This window comes from Elephas maximus, chromosome 24 (genome assembly GCF_024166365.1).
Source record: "Elephas maximus indicus isolate mEleMax1 chromosome 24, mEleMax1 primary haplotype, whole genome shotgun sequence".
Lineage (NCBI taxonomy): Eukaryota > Metazoa > Chordata > Mammalia > Proboscidea > Elephantidae > Elephas > Elephas maximus.
In genome coordinates, this window is record NC_064842.1 from 27,784,523 (window position 1) to 27,804,072 (window position 19,550).

The 19,550-nt window shown below is 38.5% G+C and overlaps 1 protein-coding gene across 1 annotated transcript in view; it reads left to right on the forward strand.

Moving 5' to 3' along the window:
- HEATR1 (HEAT repeat containing 1) overlaps positions 1-19,550 on the forward strand; it is a 58,886-nt gene that overhangs the window by 27,479 nt on the left and 11,857 nt on the right. Inside the window, exons 21-33 of the mRNA XM_049868675.1 lie at positions 2,052-2,221; positions 2,858-3,016; positions 4,708-4,950; positions 5,230-5,361; positions 6,598-6,701; positions 6,862-7,005; positions 7,644-7,762; positions 7,871-7,992; positions 10,639-10,767; positions 12,283-12,513; positions 13,264-13,390; positions 14,695-14,855; positions 18,318-18,364. Coding sequence (XP_049724632.1) covers positions 2,052-2,221; positions 2,858-3,016; positions 4,708-4,950; positions 5,230-5,361; positions 6,598-6,701; positions 6,862-7,005; positions 7,644-7,762; positions 7,871-7,992; positions 10,639-10,767; positions 12,283-12,513; positions 13,264-13,390; positions 14,695-14,855; positions 18,318-18,364 — 1,888 coding nt within the window. The remainder of the gene's footprint in view (positions 1-2,051; positions 2,222-2,857; positions 3,017-4,707; positions 4,951-5,229; positions 5,362-6,597; positions 6,702-6,861; positions 7,006-7,643; positions 7,763-7,870; positions 7,993-10,638; positions 10,768-12,282; positions 12,514-13,263; positions 13,391-14,694; positions 14,856-18,317; positions 18,365-19,550) is intronic.

Below are 19,550 nucleotides of genomic sequence, written 5' to 3' on the forward strand. Positions count from 1 at the left end.
ATCGATAAGAGTGTTAATGTAAAAATCCTAAATAAAATAATTACAAATAGAATCCAGCAGCTTATTTGGAAAAAAAATTTTTTTTGCCCAGATAGAGTTCATTCCAAGAATATAAAATTGGTTCAATATTAGGAACTCTGTTGATCTAATTGACCATCTCAATGTTTTTTCTAAATTTTATTTATTTTGTTGAGAATATACATGGCAAAACATAGACCAATTCAATAGTTTCTACATGTACAATTTAGTGACATTGGTTACATTCGAGTAGTGCAACCATTCTTACCCTCCTTCTTCAGAGTTGTTCCTTCCTCAATGACATAAACTCACTGTCCCCTAAGGTTCCTATCTTCTCTTTCAAGTTGCTGTTGTCAGTCTGATTCCATGTAGATGGTTCTTAGAAGAGCGTAATGCTCAAGGCAGACCTTTTTTACTGGTTAAGCTCAACTGTTCCTTGGTTTTAAAATGATTTCAGGGGGTGTTTTTGGTTTAAAGATTATCTCCAGACAATAGTTTCAGGGGTTCATCCACCCTTCGTGGCTCCGGAAAGTCTGGAGTCTGTGAGAATTTGAAATTTTGTTTGGTATTTTCCCCCTTTTAATCAGAATTCTTCTGTGGAATCTTTGATCAAAATGCTCGGTAATGGTAGACGGGCACCGTCCAGTTCATGCGGCCTCATGGTAAAGGCGGGAGTTAACCACACATTCCATATCCTCCTATCCCTGACTCTCCTTCTTCCCCCATTGCTCCAGGTGAATAGAGACCAGCTGTTGTACCTTGAATGGCCACTTGCAAGCTTTTAAGACCCTTAGGCACTACGCAGAGAACTAGGAGGTAGAACAGAAGCACTGAACATGTTATGCCGGTGAAGTGGGATAACCCATGAAATCATGACCCTAAAGCTCCATATCCGTATTTTGAAGGAGAATAGCCACATAATCCTAGCCAAAGATCTGGAAAGACATTAGACAAAGACCAATAATCATTCCTAATTGAAATGACAGCAAAATAGGACTAAAAAATATTTCCCAAATCAGATGCTGGCATTTTTCGCTGCATAATTGGGGAAACAAAAGCCCTCCTATTAAATGCAGTAATAGGATTGTTATCACTATTACTGAACGTGATTTTAGACAAATTTCAAATTCCTATGGATTGTATGAATATGATAGAGCTGGGATTAACCTCACCAGATTTGTGGGATTATTACATAGGTTATTGAATAAATCATCAGGCTAGCCATCTGGAAATATGAAAAAGTTTGATCCCAACCTCATCCCTTATATAAAAATTTTACACTCATTAAAGATTTAACATAAAAAAAACTTAGCTCTAATGTTAGAAGGAAACATGGGAGTGCATGTGCCCTCTCTAAATACAGAGATAGGTATTTTTTTTTTTAACATGCCTAAGCTGTGGAGGGCTGTTCCAAACGACATACAAAACCAGAAGGAAAATCTACTATAAAATTTCTTCATGAAAAAATAAAGTCAGTAATGTCAGTCTGAGACAAAACAGTTACAAATCATGATGGACGAAAGGCTGATTTCCTTTGCACGCTTGTGCAAGGAGGTACATACAGGGGTGTTTTTTGCAACATTGTTTTAATGCCAAAAACTAGAAACAACCTAAATATTCGTCAGTAAGGTACTAGTTTTAAATATGGAATATATAGTGCAGTACTATGCTTTTAGAACCCAGTAAAAACCCAGCGCCGTCGAGTCGATTCTGATGCATTTAGAAAGGGTGGCTTAATTTACATAGACATGTTTCGGAAAACTTTCAAATATAAAATACATTGAGATGTGATAGCAGTTAGTGCAGAATTACTGTGCAGTGTAGTTATGTATACTGTTCTCCCATTTGTGTATTTTCAAAAGAATATACCCACGCGGCGTATGCCTCGCATCATTTTGGAATAGTAAATAATTAAGCAATGAATGCGTTTTGGAGAGGGAGTTTGAGTTGGGAGGAAAACTTTATTACATACATTTTGTATACTGTTTCAATTTTTAAAAATGTTCCTTAAGTTTTTTTCCCTTTGGTTTTAGTGGTGATATCACTACTCATTAACCTGGGAAGCCCCATAAAGGAAGTACGTCGGGCTGCCATTCAGTGTCTCCAGGCCCTCAGCGGAGTGCAGTCCCAGTTTCAGCTGATCATAGATCATTTGGTCCCTAAAGCAGAGGAGATCACCTCAGATGCCACCTATGTTGTTCAGGTAAGCCCCGTTCGCAAAGATTGCATATGTGCACACGTGTGGGTATACGTGAAGGGTGTTTTCTTGACATTTTTCTTTGCAGGCATTTTAGTCGACTAAGTCACTGAGTTTAGAAATGATATGTAAGTGTCTGCACATATTTCTCCCCTAGTTTTAAAAGGGCCTGCATTAGAAAGAGTGTAGATATTACTTAAAAGGCAAATTTTTAAAAGATGTTTTCTGAAGAAATAATAAGGAAGTAAAAACACTGCCTATATGTTTCAATTCTGCTGTCTTTGTTGTATAAAAGGCTAGCCCATGGCTTTTTTTGGGAACGCTGGTGGCGTAGTGGTTAAGAGCTACGGCTGCTAACCAAAAGCTCAGGAGTTCAAATCTACCAGACGCTCCTTGGAATCCCTAAGAGGCAATTCCGCTCTGTCTAGTAGGGTCGCTAGGAGTCGGATGGCAATGGGTTTGGTTTTTGGTTTTTTTTGGTTGGCTTTTTTGATAGTAAGCTAAATGTGGAGCTTTAAGGGGAACTGAAAAGTTACAAACAATGTCAACAACATTTGGGAAAGAATGTTCCATAATTAACGTATTTGATCTTTATAGTTCCTTAACCCTTTTTTTAATCCAGTTTTCTTTTTGGCATCCTAGGATTTGGCTACTTTATTTGAAGAACTACAGAGAGAAAAAAAAGTGAAATCTCATCAGAAGCTGTTTGAAACCTTGAAACACCTACTTAATTGTGTATATAATTGCCCGTCTTATATCGCAAAAGATTTGATGAAAGTACTTGAGCACGTCAACAGTGAGGTGTGTGTGATTTAAGTGACTCATACGTTCCATCTGGTGCTTCTAAAGAATTGTCGTGCCTGCTCATATGAGGAAGACCTTTGCAAGAGTTATACATACACACTCAGAAGGAATTGTTTTCTTACTAAATTTGGGAGGTAGATGAGTTGAGGTACAGAATACAAAAAGCAAGTAGTGGTGAGTTTATTTCAGTTTTAAAACTAAGTGTGTCTAACCACTAATTAGATTTTAAATAGATTTAAAAATCACATAAGGAAAAATGCTGTGGATGCACAGCTGAAAGCAGTGTTGACTGGTGTCTATTTTTCAAGTGAAAGTCATCCTGAAGGTAATATATTTGAGCCTAAGGGTCTGTGGCTGAACCTGAAGTCTGAATGTTACAAAATCCTCTGCTGGTTTTTTAAATGTATCTGTTTGTACATTTTTCTGGGGAGTCAAAATCCATACCTTCCATTACGTTGTCAAGGAAGACCGTGACGTAAAAGAAAGAGGTTATGAGACACTTCTTTAAATGATGGTATGTGCTGGTCAGCAGAGGAAAGATCCATCACCCTAGCTTTCCAAAAATGCTTGTGCTCTTCACCAGTATTGGACTGGCTGTAGACTTGGAGGACTATAATGGGATAAAACAGAGTGAAGACCGTTTAATTGTATTTTCCTGGCGGAAGCGGTCATGGCGTTTATCAGCTCAGTGCCATCTGTGGTATAGTTTAGACTAGGAGTCAACAAACTTTTTCTGAGAAGGGCCACATAGTAGATATTTTAGGAGCCTTGGTGGCACAGTGGCTAAGTATTCAACTGCTAGCCAAAAGGTCAGTGGTTCAAACCTACCAGCAGCTCTGAGGTATGTGAGGGGGTGGGGATGATGACTTGGGGATCTGCTCATGTAAAGATTACAGCCTAGGAAACCCTATGGGGCAGTTCTACTCTGTCCTGTAGGGTCATTATGAGTCAGAATCGACTCAACGGCACACAACAACAAACAGGCCATATGGTCTCTATTGCAAGTAGTCACCTCTACCGTTGTAGCTCAAAAGCAGTCATAGACGTAAATGAATAAGCGTGGCTGTGTTTCAGTAAGACTTTATAAAAACAGGTGGACAATCCGTAATTTGCTGACCTTTGATTTAGTTTTTAAAGACTGCACATGCATAACTTGAATTAACGTTATATCAAGGCGTAGTGGTCAAGAGCGGTGGCTGCCAAAACGTCGGCAGTTCCAATCCACCAGGCGATCCTTAGAAACCCGGTGGGGCGGTTCTACTCTGTCCTTTAGGGTTGATATGAGTCGGAATTGACTCAACGGCAACGGGTATATCAAGTTGGAAACATTGCTTGGGGGAGTGTACAAAATCTTAGGCAATGCTGAATTTATTTTTAGACTCTAAAAATTTAGTTTCTATTTTCTGTCCTCAAAAAGTCTTGAGGAACACACAAAAGATTCTTTCTCTGCTCTTTGAAAGATTTAGGGCTTTTAAACATTACAGATGGAACATTTAGAGAAGACCTAAGTATGTCTTACTATGAATCAAGAGAATAGTAATTATTGTTGGTTTTTTTTTTTCTCCAGGCTAACTGGCCACCCCTCCAACACACTATCTTTGGTTGTTTTTATAAAGCAAGCAATAAACCTTTGTCAGTGTAGGTAACTGTGTACTTAACTATTTACTAATAAGCTTTTCAAACTTTAGGTGGTGCTTTCTCACCTGTTGCCTATGGTTGAAAAACTACTAGAAAAGGTCCAGAAGGAGCCTACGGCTGTCCTGAAAGATGAGGCCATTGTTTTATATCTCATTCTGGGAAAATACGATGAATATTCAGCTTCGCTTTTGCATAAGGACCCAGTGAGTCTAGATATATTCATGAAAGCTGTGCACACAACAAAGGAACTTGGCCCAGGAATGCCAACCATTCAGATCGCAGCCCTCGAAAAGGTTAGTAACTTCTTGCAGAAACTATTTTCAGCCATTTAAAAATGTGTAATGTTACTGGTGGACTGGGTGTGTTTTAAAGGAACATGATGTATTTGACCCATTTGGCAAAACTGAATGTTGGACATGGGCAATTTAAAAGAACTGCATTCTAATTGACGAAATAAAATGGGGAACAATTTTATATTGTGAGGAGAATTTGATAAGGGTGCATTATAAAGATTGTTGTTGGAGTTCAAGTTTGTTCATTGAATTTAATTTCCTTTTTTATACCTTCCCTAGATTACAAAGCCATTCTTTGCAGCTATATCAGATGAAAAAGTTCAGCAGAAGCTTTTGGGAATGATGTTTGATTTGTTGGTGGACTGTAAAAATACACATTGTGCTCAGACGGTTTGCAGTGTTTTTAAAGGGGTAAGTTGCACACTTTCTGTAATTTGTTCATTAACGTATAGTCTCTTCCAAATAGTGCCATGTGTTTAAATGTCTTCCATTTTACGTAAAATGCTTTTAGAAAGTCAGATGTTACCATTAACAAGAATGGAAAACTAGGTCATACAGAATCAAAATTATAAGTCTTTACTCTCATTTTTATTGCATGAAATATTTAATTTTAACTAGGTAGGAGGCGTGTGTGTGTGTTTGGGTCGTACTGGTGCTAGGTGCCATCTACGTTTATGTAAGGAATAGGAATGAGTGAGTGGCTCACTGTTCAGCTAGGTAACAGATTATTCTACGTGATTTCAATATAGTTGCATGATGACAGATACATGATGGAGTTGAGAATCTGCTCATTGGTTGTATATGCATATCAAAACTTAACCATAGTACCAGAATACCCAATTGAGGAAGAATTCATGTCTGCGAGGGCTACGCTGGGTTTTGGTTTATACCTTCTCCCGCTTTTCTCTTTTCTCATCTTGTTTTTAAAGAGGCTTGTTATTAGGTAGTAGAATCAAATGGTGGGAAGCACAACCCCTTAGTTGAGTGAACTTTAATACGGGATAATGTCTGAAAGGAATGTGGGAAAAAATGAGAGGCTCACAAAGATAACAGCACATGTTTGACAGGCTTTGGGCACAGTGCCAATTCAATGCTGGTTGAATTAGCATTTAGCCCAGAAAGGGACATTTTAAAGCTTTTGCAAGGAAAGCATAAATCAGAGTTCCTCTGTCTCAGTAGATAGCCAGCTAGAGGGCAGATGAGATCTTTGTTACGACATTCCATAGCGGCCCAGAGGTAGGATTGACCTGAAACGCAAGGCAGCTGCACTTTCCTGTATAAAAATTATTTTGATTACCAAAATACAATAAATACCATTTTTTATTCTTTGAGACCATAAATGTACACCATATGATGAAATAAGTACGTGTCAATCTGAGAAGATTTCTAAGATATGGAACGTTATGTGTGTATTTTTTTTTTTTAAATCTCTTGGTATATGGAATATTTCCCAAAGGATACATTTGAAATCATTGAAGGTATTTATTTGCCCTTTGGGGAACAGGCTGAGCTCTAGAGTGGTAGGGAGACCTACGATAAACAGGTGCATGCAAAACTTTTCATTGTATTTCTTTTAATCCGTGTTTATTGCTCTAATTTTGTCCCGTGGTATTATATCGTCAACTGTGCTTACTTTTAATATTTCAGATTTCTGTAAATGCAGAACAAGTCCGGATAGAACTGGAGCCACCGGATAAAGCTAAATCCTTGGGCACAATTCAGCAAACAAGAAGGCGAAAAATGCAGCAGAAGTAAGAGCTGTGAATGCACCAAGAACATGCTGTTGTTCCCCTGGGCCTAGAATGTTGTGACTTTTTAATACCCATCACTTTGGCATAGTAGGGCATGATAGTTTTTTATTTAACTTTATGGTGTTCGCATTTCCAACTTTTTATCTTACCTGTTTTCCAGGAAGTCACAAGATCTAGAACCTGTTCAGGAAGTGGAAGGTTCTTACTGGCAAAGAGTAACCCTCATCCTGGAATTACTGCAACACAAAAAGAAACTCAAAAGTCCTCAGATATTGATACCAACACTTTTTAACCTGCTTTCAAGGTAATGATGCTTAGCTTTGACCTAAGAGAGAATAGGATTTTAATTCTTGCCCATCTGAATTTCACTTAACATTTTCTTTTCATCATACTCTCTTTTTTTGCTCAATTTAAGTACCGTAGTTGAAAGATTAGAAGAACAGTTTTAGGTACCTGTTGCCAGTGCCCCAAACAGATTGTCATTCTTCGTTATGTAGGAAATGGCCTTCCATCCTACTTTTCTTCTTAAAGTTAAATACCGTGACCCTGAGAAGATTGTGTGACCTTTTGGAAGCATCCTTACTTGAATTTAAAGATACAGAGTGAAACCTGCTGTCTTTTTTAGGCATCAAGTCTTAGCAGATATCTCTAGAGTATGCCATTGAATTGTGGGATGTGTACTTCCATCTGAAAAACAAATTCTCAAGGTTTTCCTCTAAGATTCCTAATGGAATCTTCATAGGCTGATGGAAAATGCAGTAGAGAAATAATTTGACATAAACACCTGCCTGTATGAGAAAATGTTGTAGACGTTAGATAGTATGTTTAATGTTGGTATTTTAGTTATTCCATATTTGATATGAGTTCTGAGCAATGGTCATGTGACACTGAAATTGTATAACTTTTTCATTTTCTATCATCTCTTTTCCGGGGGGTCTGCAGATGTTTAGAACCTTTGTTGTTGGAGCAAGGAAGTATGGAATACACCAAACAATTAATTCTTAGTTGTCTGCTCAACATCTGCCAGAAACTCTCTCCAGATGGTGGCAAAATACCAAAAGGTAAGTCTTTTGATGGAAGAAAAAGTTTTAAAAAAAATTATGTGCTTAGGGTGTAAATGTACCTACCACTTACACATTTTTTTTTTTTCCCATTTCTTACCACTGAAGATATTTTAGATGAGGAAAAATTCAATGTGGAATTGATAGTCCAGTGCATCCGCCTTTCTGAGATGCCTCAAACCCATCACCACGCCCTTTTACTGTTGGGTACTGTTGCTGGAATATTTCCGGTAAGTATTAATGAATTAATGCTTTAGCAGAAATCTCAGGTATTTTCTTTCTTTCATGGAAGTGCAGAGGCATTTACTGGTTTAAATTCAGTGGGCTTTGAATCATACAGCCCTGGGTACAAATCTCAACCCTGTCTCTTAATAGCGGGGACAATATGAGCAGGCTGATCTTGCTAAACTTCAGTTCCCTTTTTGTAGGTTGAGAAATGTAGAAACCTTCATAGGATTGTAGTTAGGACTTGGTTGGATAACCTATGGTTAGCACTTGGCACAGTACCTGGCATACCGTAAGTAGGTGGTAATAAGTATTAGTGTTATTTGGAAAAAAAATACTGCCTCATTAATCACCAGGTAGAAGGTCAGACTGAGAGCTGTAGTGTGCTTTAGGTAGCTGATCCTTCTAAACAGCTTTCAACCAGTCAGTTAAAGAAAACTGCTTGTAAATTACCTCCAAACCCACTGCCGCTGAGTGGATTCCGACTCACTGCGACCCTCAGGGTTTCCGAGGTAGTAGGTCTCGACAGAAGCAGACTGCCACGTCTTTCTCCCGTGGAGCCATTTGTGGTTTCAAACTACCAGCCTTTTGGTTAGCAGTCTGTTGCTTTAACCACTGTGCCACCAACGCTCCTTTGTAAACTACTCAGTTAAAGAAATCCTGTCTCTTATGTAAAAAAGGTTATGTGGAAAAAAAAAATTTTTTTTCCCATTTAAATTTTATTATCTCAGAATTTCTAAAAAGTATTTCCCCAGGGACTTCTTTTTGCTTATTGTAGTTTTCTCATTTCTTCATGCAGTCTGTGCTAAATTGTTCTACATGGCCATTCCGGTTGGTTTCATTCCCTACATGTGACCTTATCATAAACTGTCTTCTGTTGAAGCTCCATTTCCCCCGAGCAAACTAGGCACTCACTGGGAACTTTAATACACTTAAATAACCGTTTAATTGTACTAATCCTTATCTTCTCTAATATACTGTATACTTAACAATGTTCGTGAGCTTGCTATTATATCTTGCTTCATTTGTTTATTCACCTTAATAGTTAAGACAATCCAATACTCTTAGAAAATTCCACCTTCCTCCCTTTAAAATTCCACCTTCATACTCCATCTCTTATAAGGTGTTACTTTAAATTGCCTAAAACCCTTTGATATTTAATATTTAAAAATTTTTATTGTACTTTAAGTGAAAGTTTACAAATCAAGTCAGCCTCTCATACAAAAATTTATGTACACCTTGCTATATACTTCTGATTGCTCTCCCCCTAATGAGACAGCACATTCCTTCCCTCCACTCTCTACTTTTGTGTCCATTCAGCCAGCTTCTGACCCCCTCTGCCCTCTCATCTCCCATCCAGACAGGAGCTGCCCACATAGTCTCATGTGTCTACTTAATCCAAGAAGCTCACTCTTGACCAGTGTCATTTTCTATCTTATAGTCCAGCCCAATCCCTGTCTGAAGAGTTGGCTTTGGAAATGGTTCCTGTCTTGGTCTAAGAGAAGGTCTGGGGACCATGACCTCTGGGGTAGATTATGTGAAATTTTTTTAAGAGATTTAAATTATTTTCCTCACAGGGATTTAGATCACAGGTTCTCCGTGAGCTCTAGGGGTCATTTCATCTAGGAAAATCACGTGCAAGGTTTTGTGTGCAGGCGATTTTTTTTTTTTTTATTGGAAGAGAGTTCATAGCTCTCAAAGTGGTTGATCATCCAGAAACAATTAAGAATTATTGATATTTTTCCTTTTTTAAATTGAAACGTAATTCATGTACTGTGGAATTCACCCTTTTAAGGTGTACAATTCAGTGGTTTTAATGTATTCACAAAATCGTGCAGCCATCACAACTATCTAATGCCAGAACATTTTCATCACCTCAGAAAGAAACCCTGTACCTGTCAGCAGTCACTCCCATTCCACCCTCCCCCCAGTAGCTGGAACCATTAATATGCTTTCTGTTTCTATGGGTTTATATACTTTGGACATTTCATATAATATGTGGATTTTTGTGTCTGGCTTCTTTCACTTGGCATGTTTCAAGTTTCATTCATGTTATAGTATGAATCAGTACCTCAATCTTTTTTATGGCTAAATAATATTCCATCATGTGGTTATATCATATATTGTTTATCCATTCATCAGTTGATGGACTTCGGGTTGTTTTCACCTTTTGGCTATTGTGAATAACGCTGCTATGAACAAGTTTTTGTATATACATATGTTTTCAGTTCTCTTGGGTTTGTATCTAGGAGTGGAATTGCTGGATCATGTGCTAACTGTCTGGCTTTTTGAGGAACTCCCAGACTGTTTTTCAAAGTAGATATACCATTTTCTCTCCCACCAGCAGTGGACAAGGGATCCAATTTCTTCACATCCTTGCCATACTTGTTATTGTCTGTCTTTGGGATAATAGCCAGCCCGGTGGATGTGAAGTGGTATCTCACTGTGGTTTTGATTTCTGTTTCCCGGATAACTAATGACTTTAAGCATGTTTTCATGTGTGTATTGGCTATTTCTTTATCTTTGAAGAGAGGTCTTTTCAAATCCTTTGTTCGTTTTTCATTTGGGTTATTTGCCTTTTTATTGTTGTAATGAATCATAGATATTTGATGTTTAAAATAGAAAATATTGGTTTTTTTTTTTTTTTCCAGGATAAAGTCCTACACAATATCATGTCTATTTTTACATTTATGGGAGCCAATGTCATGCGTCTAGATGATACTTACAGTTTTCAAGTTATTAACAAGACAGTGAAAATGGTTATTCCGGCGCTCATTCAGGTAAGCTGTCTTTATACCATATTAGTATTTTTTTTTTAATCTTTAAAAATTTTCGAAGTTTGAAATTCAAGTAGTAGTAAATACATTATAAGCCTTTAGGAAATGCTCAGGTACTTGCACCTCTTAAATTTTAGAATGTTGAAGCTAAGGAGCAGTCTTGGAAATCATGCCTTTTCCAAGAATATGAATAAACATGTGTAGTTGGTTCTGCTGTACTGCAAGGGTGTAAATATAAAAGCGTCTTATTATCCTGACAAAGTGAATTGACTTTTGCTGTGTATTTCCGAACATTGCATCAGTTTCATGGTAATACCTTCTGTTGTATCCAATTTCACTGTAATATCCTTAATAGTTCTTAATACAGGAGCTTTGAGAGCTACAATGGCAGATTTATTAATGTGCAGTTCAACAGCCATTTACCAGTTGTTCTTTCTAAGAGCTAAGTACTCAAAGAGATAAGTGACATGTAGTCTCTGCCATTTGAAACTAAAAATTTTAGCCTCAGAGATAAAGATCTTCATTGTCTACTTGAGTTTTTTGTTTATACCCATATGTCGTTAATGGCTTTTCTCATGCTATCAGCCATTCCTGGAATGCTGTGTTCAGCAAGTAATTGTTGAGTACCTTCACCTTTAAGTTTTGGTATTAGGATTCTGTGCATCCAATAAGTTGGCTAGTACAGGACATATACATAAAAAGAAAAATACCTATGCTGTAATTTGTTAGGTGCCAGTGGAATGAGTAAATGCTGAAGAGTTCAGAATAGGGAAAAGCCCATGTGGGCCAGGATGACCAGAAAGTTTTGTAGGAAATAGCATTTGAACTGGTGTGAAAGGAAGATAGGATTTGCTGAGTGAGATGGCGCAGTCCGCAGCTTGAGAAGAGGCGTGGTCTGGGAACGTGCACGGTGTGTGTAAAGAATGTAATGTGCTCAGTTTGGCCAAGAGCAGAGAGTTGAGGCAGATAGAAGGAAAAGGCATTAATTTAATATTCATTTATTCAAGTGTTTATATACATGTTTAACAAATGTATTTTGAACACCAGTGCCAGAGTAAAACAATACAAATTTTATTCTGACAGCAGCAGGAGGTTACTGACCTTTTCTGTTCTCCACTTATGGAAATTATGCCCATTCCTCTCGAGGCCCCCGTCAGTCCTCGTTGATCTTTGTGGCCCTCCCAGACTGCCTGAGAGCAGACCCACTATCAGTGCCACAGACTGGCACCTGGCATTGACTGCTTCTTGCTGTCGTCTTTGCACATGTCTGTCTAGTTTCACACAGACCATCAGTCTCCTCTGGGCCAGGCTCACGTCTTATTCTTCAGATTCTCCACAGAGCCAGACAGTGCCTGGGACATAATGGATACTCACTGAATATTTATTGATAGGTCTTGGCTTATTAAAACTCTTTTGATAACTTGTCGGTACATCTGAAGGCCTTTTTTCTTCCGCTTGAAGCTCATTTTGTGGTGGGTGATTTGCTCGTATTCATTGTCCCTGCCTGCTGTTTTGCAGTCTGATGGTGGAGACTCTGTAGAAGTCACGAGAAACATTGAAGAAATTGTGGTAAAGATCATTAGTGTGTTTGTGGATGCGCTGCCACATGTTCCGGAACACAGGCGCCTGCCCATCCTTGTTCAGCTTGTCGATACGCTAGGTGCTGAGAAGTTCCTCTGGGTCCTCCTTCTGTTGCTCTTTGAACAGTACGTCACTAAAACGGTGCTAGCAGCTGCCTATGGAGAAAAGGTCAGAGCAAAGGGCGAGGTGGTAAGAAGGGAAGTGGTTATGGCTCACACAGATTTTGTGATACTTTGAAGTTTAAGTATGAGGCTGATTATGCTAAATGTACATTGTCTAGCAGCACTTGCTCGGAACGTTTTGTTTATTTCTTAGCATTCTTTAAAATTGCTTTCAGAGCCTGTGGCACTCTGTATAGCCTCAGTGGCAGCAAAACATCTTCTGAAGGCGATTTGATTTTTCTAAGAGTCAAGCCTGATGCCATGTTGGGAGATTTTATTTTAAGCCCGATATGACATGGCTGTAAAGTAATTAAACTACAGTATGTGTTTTGGAAATGATTTTGAAGACACTTGGTGTTGTAAATGTGTTCTGGACGGCGTCAGCATCATTGAAGTCAGTTAAGACATGAGGTGGTGCATGTCAAGGACTGTGTTTAAACTACTCCTTAGTCAGACCTGGGATCTAGTAGTAGATCTCTACCTACTCAAAGTAAACTAGTATATTCAGATCTGCTAGAAACCACAATGCCAATATATGGGAATGATGCCCTTGTAATTCTCATAAATTGGCCCTTTTATGTAAGGAGCTCCATATCTGTTAGGCATCTGGTGATACATACAACCATATGGAACAGTATGTAGTGACTTTACATGTTAAGGAGTATTTTATAAACGTTTCCCCTTATTTGTGTTAATTAATTAGCATAAATTTGATAGGTACTGTATCATTACCCTTTTTTCTCCCCTCCGCATACAGGATGCTGTGTTAGAGGCAGACACTGAATTTTGGATTTCAGTCTGTTGTGAATTTAGGGTCCAGCATCAAATACAAAGCTTGATGAATATCCTCCAGTATTTAACAAAGCTGCCAGAGGAAAAAGAAGGTAAGCATTTATTGTTTAATATGAAAGCTAAAGATAAGCAATGCAGGCTAGCATTGAAACTCATGGTACAGTTTTAAAAGGACTTCTTAAAAAGTACATTAATAATTATTAGTGTCTGATCACATATCTTCTCAAGTGCTTATGGAAAACAGTAAGTAGGATTTCTTCTTGCCATTCCCCACAGACATCTGTTACACCCTGTACCTCTGCACTGATGTATTGTATGCTGTGGGGTGTTAGAACTGTCGTGGATGAATTGTGTTAAAATGTCAGTAAGTTAGCAGTACCTTACTAGCTGTCTCTCAGCTTCGCATTAAAATATCTGTGAAGATATTTACAGGAAAAGGAATATATATATATATATATATATGTATACACACACACACCCCCCACAGTAGTGGTAACTAAACATTAAAAATTTACCACATAGGCTCTTGAAGGAAATTCCACTAATCACAGCACTGCTGAGGCTGGATTAGGAAAGGGCTGGTATGTTGAACGTTCTTAGTTCTTTACCCTTCGAAGCAGAGCAGCCAGGTGCATTAAAAGTCAAGTAATGAGAGGGGGTTACACAAAAACTGTTTTCTGTTGTGGCTATTCAGTTGCCCTGTGAGCCCTGCTTGGCCAGGCAGTCGCTTGTCTCATGCTGCAGTCTGCCCAGGGAACAGTTTATCAGGGAGAGAACGAGAAAGGAGCCTGGAAAGCTGTGCATGGCCACACGGTTACTGAAGGAGTCTGCATGTTGAGTTATTCTCTGAGACAGTGGCATTTAATGGCCAGCCGCGGACTCCCTCCCACTCATTGTACCCCTAATCCTTATGTGCTAGATGCGTTCAGATAAGGGGTTCTGCATCTTAAAGTTTGAAGTTCCAGGGCACACCTCTTCATATTTAGGTCTGAGCCTTGGAAGCTAGCCACGACCCTCCTTCAGTCCACTGTGGACCAAGTTACTGCCTTTGAGGTGTCAGAGAGTGGGTAAAGAGTCAACATGTAAAGGCTCCATCCGTGATTGGTATCTTTGTCTTCCATTCGCTTGTCTCAGTTGCCCTGTTTTTGTTTTTTTAGTTTGCTTTGTTTTACATCCTCTTCTCAGGACTATTGGGTACTTTCTTAGTAAATATACTCAGAAAATATTCAAGTATTTGTCATTAATTTAGAAGAAGAAAAACTGTGGGTATAATAAAATAACAAATTTCTTTCTGAAAATTGTATCCCATTCACCATGCTGCACTTTAAAGCTCATTATATATATATCCGTACTAAGGATTCAGGTGGAGACCGCTTACTTTGTTGCTGTTTTTCAGAAACCATTCCCAAAGCGGCATGTAATAAGAGTGAGTCACAAGATGAAATGCTACAGGTTTTTAATGTCGACACTCACACTAGCAAGCAACTGCGGCACTTTAAGTATTTGTCTGTGTCCTTCATGTCTCAGCTCCTGGCTTCCAGTCATTTTATCAGAAAGGTAATGTCTTCGTTTAAGTGTGTTTATGATAAAATGATTTTATTTTTTTCTAAAAGAACTGTTTTAAACTAGTAAAAATGGCTTGGCAGATATCTCATGAAAATGTGGGGCCAAAACATGCCTTTAAAAAGAAAAGAAAAAAATAATATGTGCCACCATGAAAACCTGGCAGTATCTGCTAAGGTTGAACATATATAAATACTGTGACTCAGTTAATTACATTCTCAAGTGGTATGAGAAAAACATAACCAAAAAACAAACCTGTCGCTGTCAAGTCAGTTCTGACTTACAAAGACCCCACGTGTTACAGAGTAGAACCGAGCCGCACAGGGTTTTCTTGGCTGTAATCTTGACTGAGGCCGGTGTCCAGGTCTTTCACGGCACTGCTAGGAGGGCTCAAACAGCCAACCTTTTGGTTAGCAGTAGAGTGCAAACCATTCGTGCCACCCAGGTACCTCAAATAGTATATACCCAACAAAAATGCACGAACATGTGCACCAGAAGACATATACAAGAATGTTGATGACAGCATTAGTCATGGTAGTCCCAAACTAGCAACAACCCAGCATCTACAACATTCGAGTGGATAAATAAATCGTTTTATAGTTAATAAATGAAAATGTGTGAACCTCAGTGACAGACAACAACTTGATGAATCTCACAAATGTAATACTGAAAGAAAGAGGCCAGACGTGGCAGAACGTATACTATGATTCAAATTACCTAAAGTTCAAAACGGAAGCCCTGGTGGCGTAGCGGTTAAGAGCGAATCCACCAGGTGCTCCTTGGAAACCCTGTGGGGCAGCCCTACTCTGTCCTGTAGGGTTGCTATGAGTCAGAATCGACTTGACAGCAATGGTGTTTTTTTTTTTTTTTAAGTTCAAAACAGGCAAAACATCTGGCTTTAGAAGTCAGGATAGTGTTTATCTAAGGGGTGGAGGGAAAAGTTAGTGAGAGGAGAAGGTGGGGGAGAGCTTCTGGAGTGCCGATAGTGATCTGTTTTTTTTATCTGGATAGTGGTTTATACCACTTTGTGAAAATTAGTGGGCTCAGCACATATGATTTGTGCATTTTTCTGTTTGCACATTCATTTGAAACAATGAGAGAAGGAAAAAAAGAAACATCCTGACTAGGAATGCAAGAATGGTTTGACCTTAAAGCATCTATTAAGTATAGTACATTGATAGAGTAAGAGAGGAAACCATGTGATTGTTATAATATTTTTAGAGAAATAATTCTTCAGTAATCATTCATGATTAAGAAAATAAATCCTCTTAGCGATGTGGGATAAATGGGAACTTCTTTGGCCCGATAAAAGCTATCTGTCAGAAACCTGTAATTTACATCATAATTTATGATGAAAGCAGGAACAAAGACACTCTCCGTCATTGTTTCCTTACAAGGAAAGATGTGAAGTATAAGAATTAGAAAAAAGAATCAACAAACTAAATTATTTGAACTAATAATTCATTCAGCACACGTGTTTGTCAGTGTAGACACTGTTTGGTATCAAGTAAGTTTGCTGAATTTGTTAGTTTTACACACTGTTGTATAATGCTACCATTAATCTTACACACCACTAACAACCAACTAGAAAATAGAGTAGAAAAAAGAGCCCATATATAATAAAAACAGAAACTTACAAGGTACCAAGAATAAGCCTAACAAAAATGTGTATAAGAATATTATGGAGGAATTTCTAAGATATTAAAGGACACTTCTAAGAAATGGAAAAATATACTGTGTTCTTGGGTAGGAAGACTCACTATTTAAAGATGTCAGTTCTCCCCAGATGAATCTATAAATTCAGTGTGTTTTCTCAGTTGCATCAAGTTTTTTTTTTTTCTTTAATGACCTTGACAGGTTGATCCAAAATGCAAAGTGCCAGGGACAGTGCTGGTACAAAACTAATCAGATCAGTGTGGCCGAACAGTGAGCCCAGAAACACACTCATGTGGATGCAGGAAGTACAGATAGGTGGCAGTACAGCGACTGGGGAAGGAGAACCGGGCACACACTAGAGCTGGCACCATTGGTTTTCTACTTGGGGGAAAAAAAGAAGAATCTGGTTTCACACCACAGACAAAAAACAATTTGAGATCAATTAAAACTTAAATGTGAAACTCAGCACTTAGAACTTTTAGGAGAAAATCAAGGAAAACATCATTGTGATAGAAAATAACTTCTTAAAAACTTCAACCAAAAAACCACCATAAACAAAGTGAAAAGGAAGTCAGGCTGAGAAGATTATTGCTGTGCATGTAATCAAAATACTTCTCTTTCCGTTAGAACTGGGAAAGAATACGAATTCGCTGAAGGAGAATCACAAATGGCCAGTTACTATATGACAGACTTCCATCTCCCTAGGAAGCAAGAAAATGCAGATTAAACAAAATATCACCATGATGTCTATCAACCTGTCATAAATTTCGAAGTAGTTAATAACAGGAGTGGCAAGGATATGGGGATGTGGGAACTGTTGTGCACAGTGGTGGGTTGTGTATACTGGCGCAGCCCCTTTTAAAAAACCACACTTGCCAATATCTATTCAAGTCAAAGATGTTCATATCCTGTGGTCTGTCAGTTCCCTCTCTTAGATACATACTCTGCAAAAACTTGCCTACATGCTTAAGGAGATTTATAAAAATGTTCTTTTTTAGTGTTGTTAATAAAAATTTTTTTAATGGAAATAAATGTCTAATAACCGAGGCGAATGGATGAATAAGTTGTGGTAGAATACCAAAGAATACCATTTTTAGTTAAAATGAATGAACTAGAGCAACATAAGTCACCATGGATAGATCTCAAAAATCTAATATTACCACAGAAAACATGCTGTTGAGTGATGTGTACTCTTTGATAACATCCCAACAGCAGATTCAGGATGGTGGCTTTCTTTGTGGGGCTGGGATAGTGGCAGAATGGTATCAGGGAACACTATATTGGGGACCACAGCCATATCTGTAATGTATGACTTGGTTCAAAAAAGAAGCCAAACCCACTGCCATTGAGTCGAAGCCCCATAGGGTTTCCAAGGCTGTAAATCTGTATGGAAGCAGACTGTCACGTCTTTGTCCTGCAGAGCTGCTGGTGGCTTTGAACTGCTCATCTTTTGGTTTCCAGTTGATCGCTTTAACCACTGTGCCACCAGGGCTCCTCTTAACTTGCTTAGTAGCTCGTAAAAGTGGGTAGTGGGTAAATGATGTACATTGTTTTCTATATTTTTTTCTGAATCCTTACAGTACTTTAGAAACATTAAAAATAAAATGCAATTAAAATAAGAGAAATATGTAGTTTTTACAGTATAATAAGGGTGACCTGAACCTGGTTAAATAGATATTGTCAGAAGAAGGTTGCTGTGGCAAATTTAAATGCATAACCTTAGATGAGTTTCATTGAACCAACTTCAGATGATTTTTTTACTTCCTTACTCTTCTAATGGTTCCTTCTTTTAAAAATTAGGTAGTTGAAAGTGGTGGTCCTCAGATTTTAAAAGGCCTTGAACAGAGGTATGTTTACTTTTTTTTTTTTTTTACTTTTTGTTTGGAAATAGTTTCAAACTTACAGGAAAGCTAAAAGAATAGCACAGAAAACTCTTTACCCAAGTTTATCACTTCCATTTTTTGCCATATTTGCTTTATCATACTTGCCACGTATAGTTTTTCCCTGAGCTGTTGAAAGTTGTATCCCCTTTACCCCTAAGTACTGAAGTGTATGTTTCCTAAAAATAAGGGCATTTTCTTGTAAAACCACAGTACGGTTAGGAAATTCAGAAAAAAATTGACATTGATCATAATAAAAATCCATTGCTATTAGGTTGCTTCCAACTGACAGTGACCCTATAGGACAGAGTAGAACTGCCTCATAGAATTTCCTAGGCTGAAATCTTTATGGAAGCAGATCACCACGTCTTTTCTCTCGTGGAGCAGCTGGTGGGTTCAGACTGCTGACTTCACGGTTAACAACCAAGCACTTAACCACTGTGCCACCTGGGCTCCTTACTGACATAATACTGTTACCTAATCTATAGTTCATATTACAGTTTCCCTGGTTGTCCCAACAATGTCCTTTATACCACTCCCTGGTCCCTTATACCATTCCAGGACTGTGTACTGTGTGTAGTTGTCACAACTTTTTAGTGTCTTTTAATCTGGAGCAGTTCTGTGGGTGCTTGTGAATTTTTACTTTGTTCAGTGGGTTATAATCCATATGCTGTCATTACGTATTTTGATGTGAAAATTCTTTCCCCATACTACTGCATCCTCAAAGTGTACCTTCTGACCTTTCTGTATACGTCCTTCCCTAGGAGCTTTGCCTTCCCGAGACCACCTCTGGGCCTCATGTACTTTAAAGTTCCTTCCCTATAGCCAGTATCATGAGTTCTCTTCCAGCCCCGTGTCTAGAATTTTAAAAAGAAAAAGCACCTGATACATGGTTTTCCCTTTCTGGGGGTGATTTTGTCTGTGCCCTCTGCGCCCGTCATCTCTGCAGTGTTAAGTTCCGCCCCTCCCCTCCCGTGCCCTCCAGTCCCACCCTCCCACACACGCTTGCTTGTGCTCCGTGTACAGTCACGGGCTGGCAGAGCAGGGGGAGCCCCAGTGCCAGTGTGCTGGTATTTGGTGTATACTTCTCAACTTGCCAGGTTATTTGAAGTTCATAGTTTCTCCTTTGCCTCCTAGTAATGCCGAAAAAAAA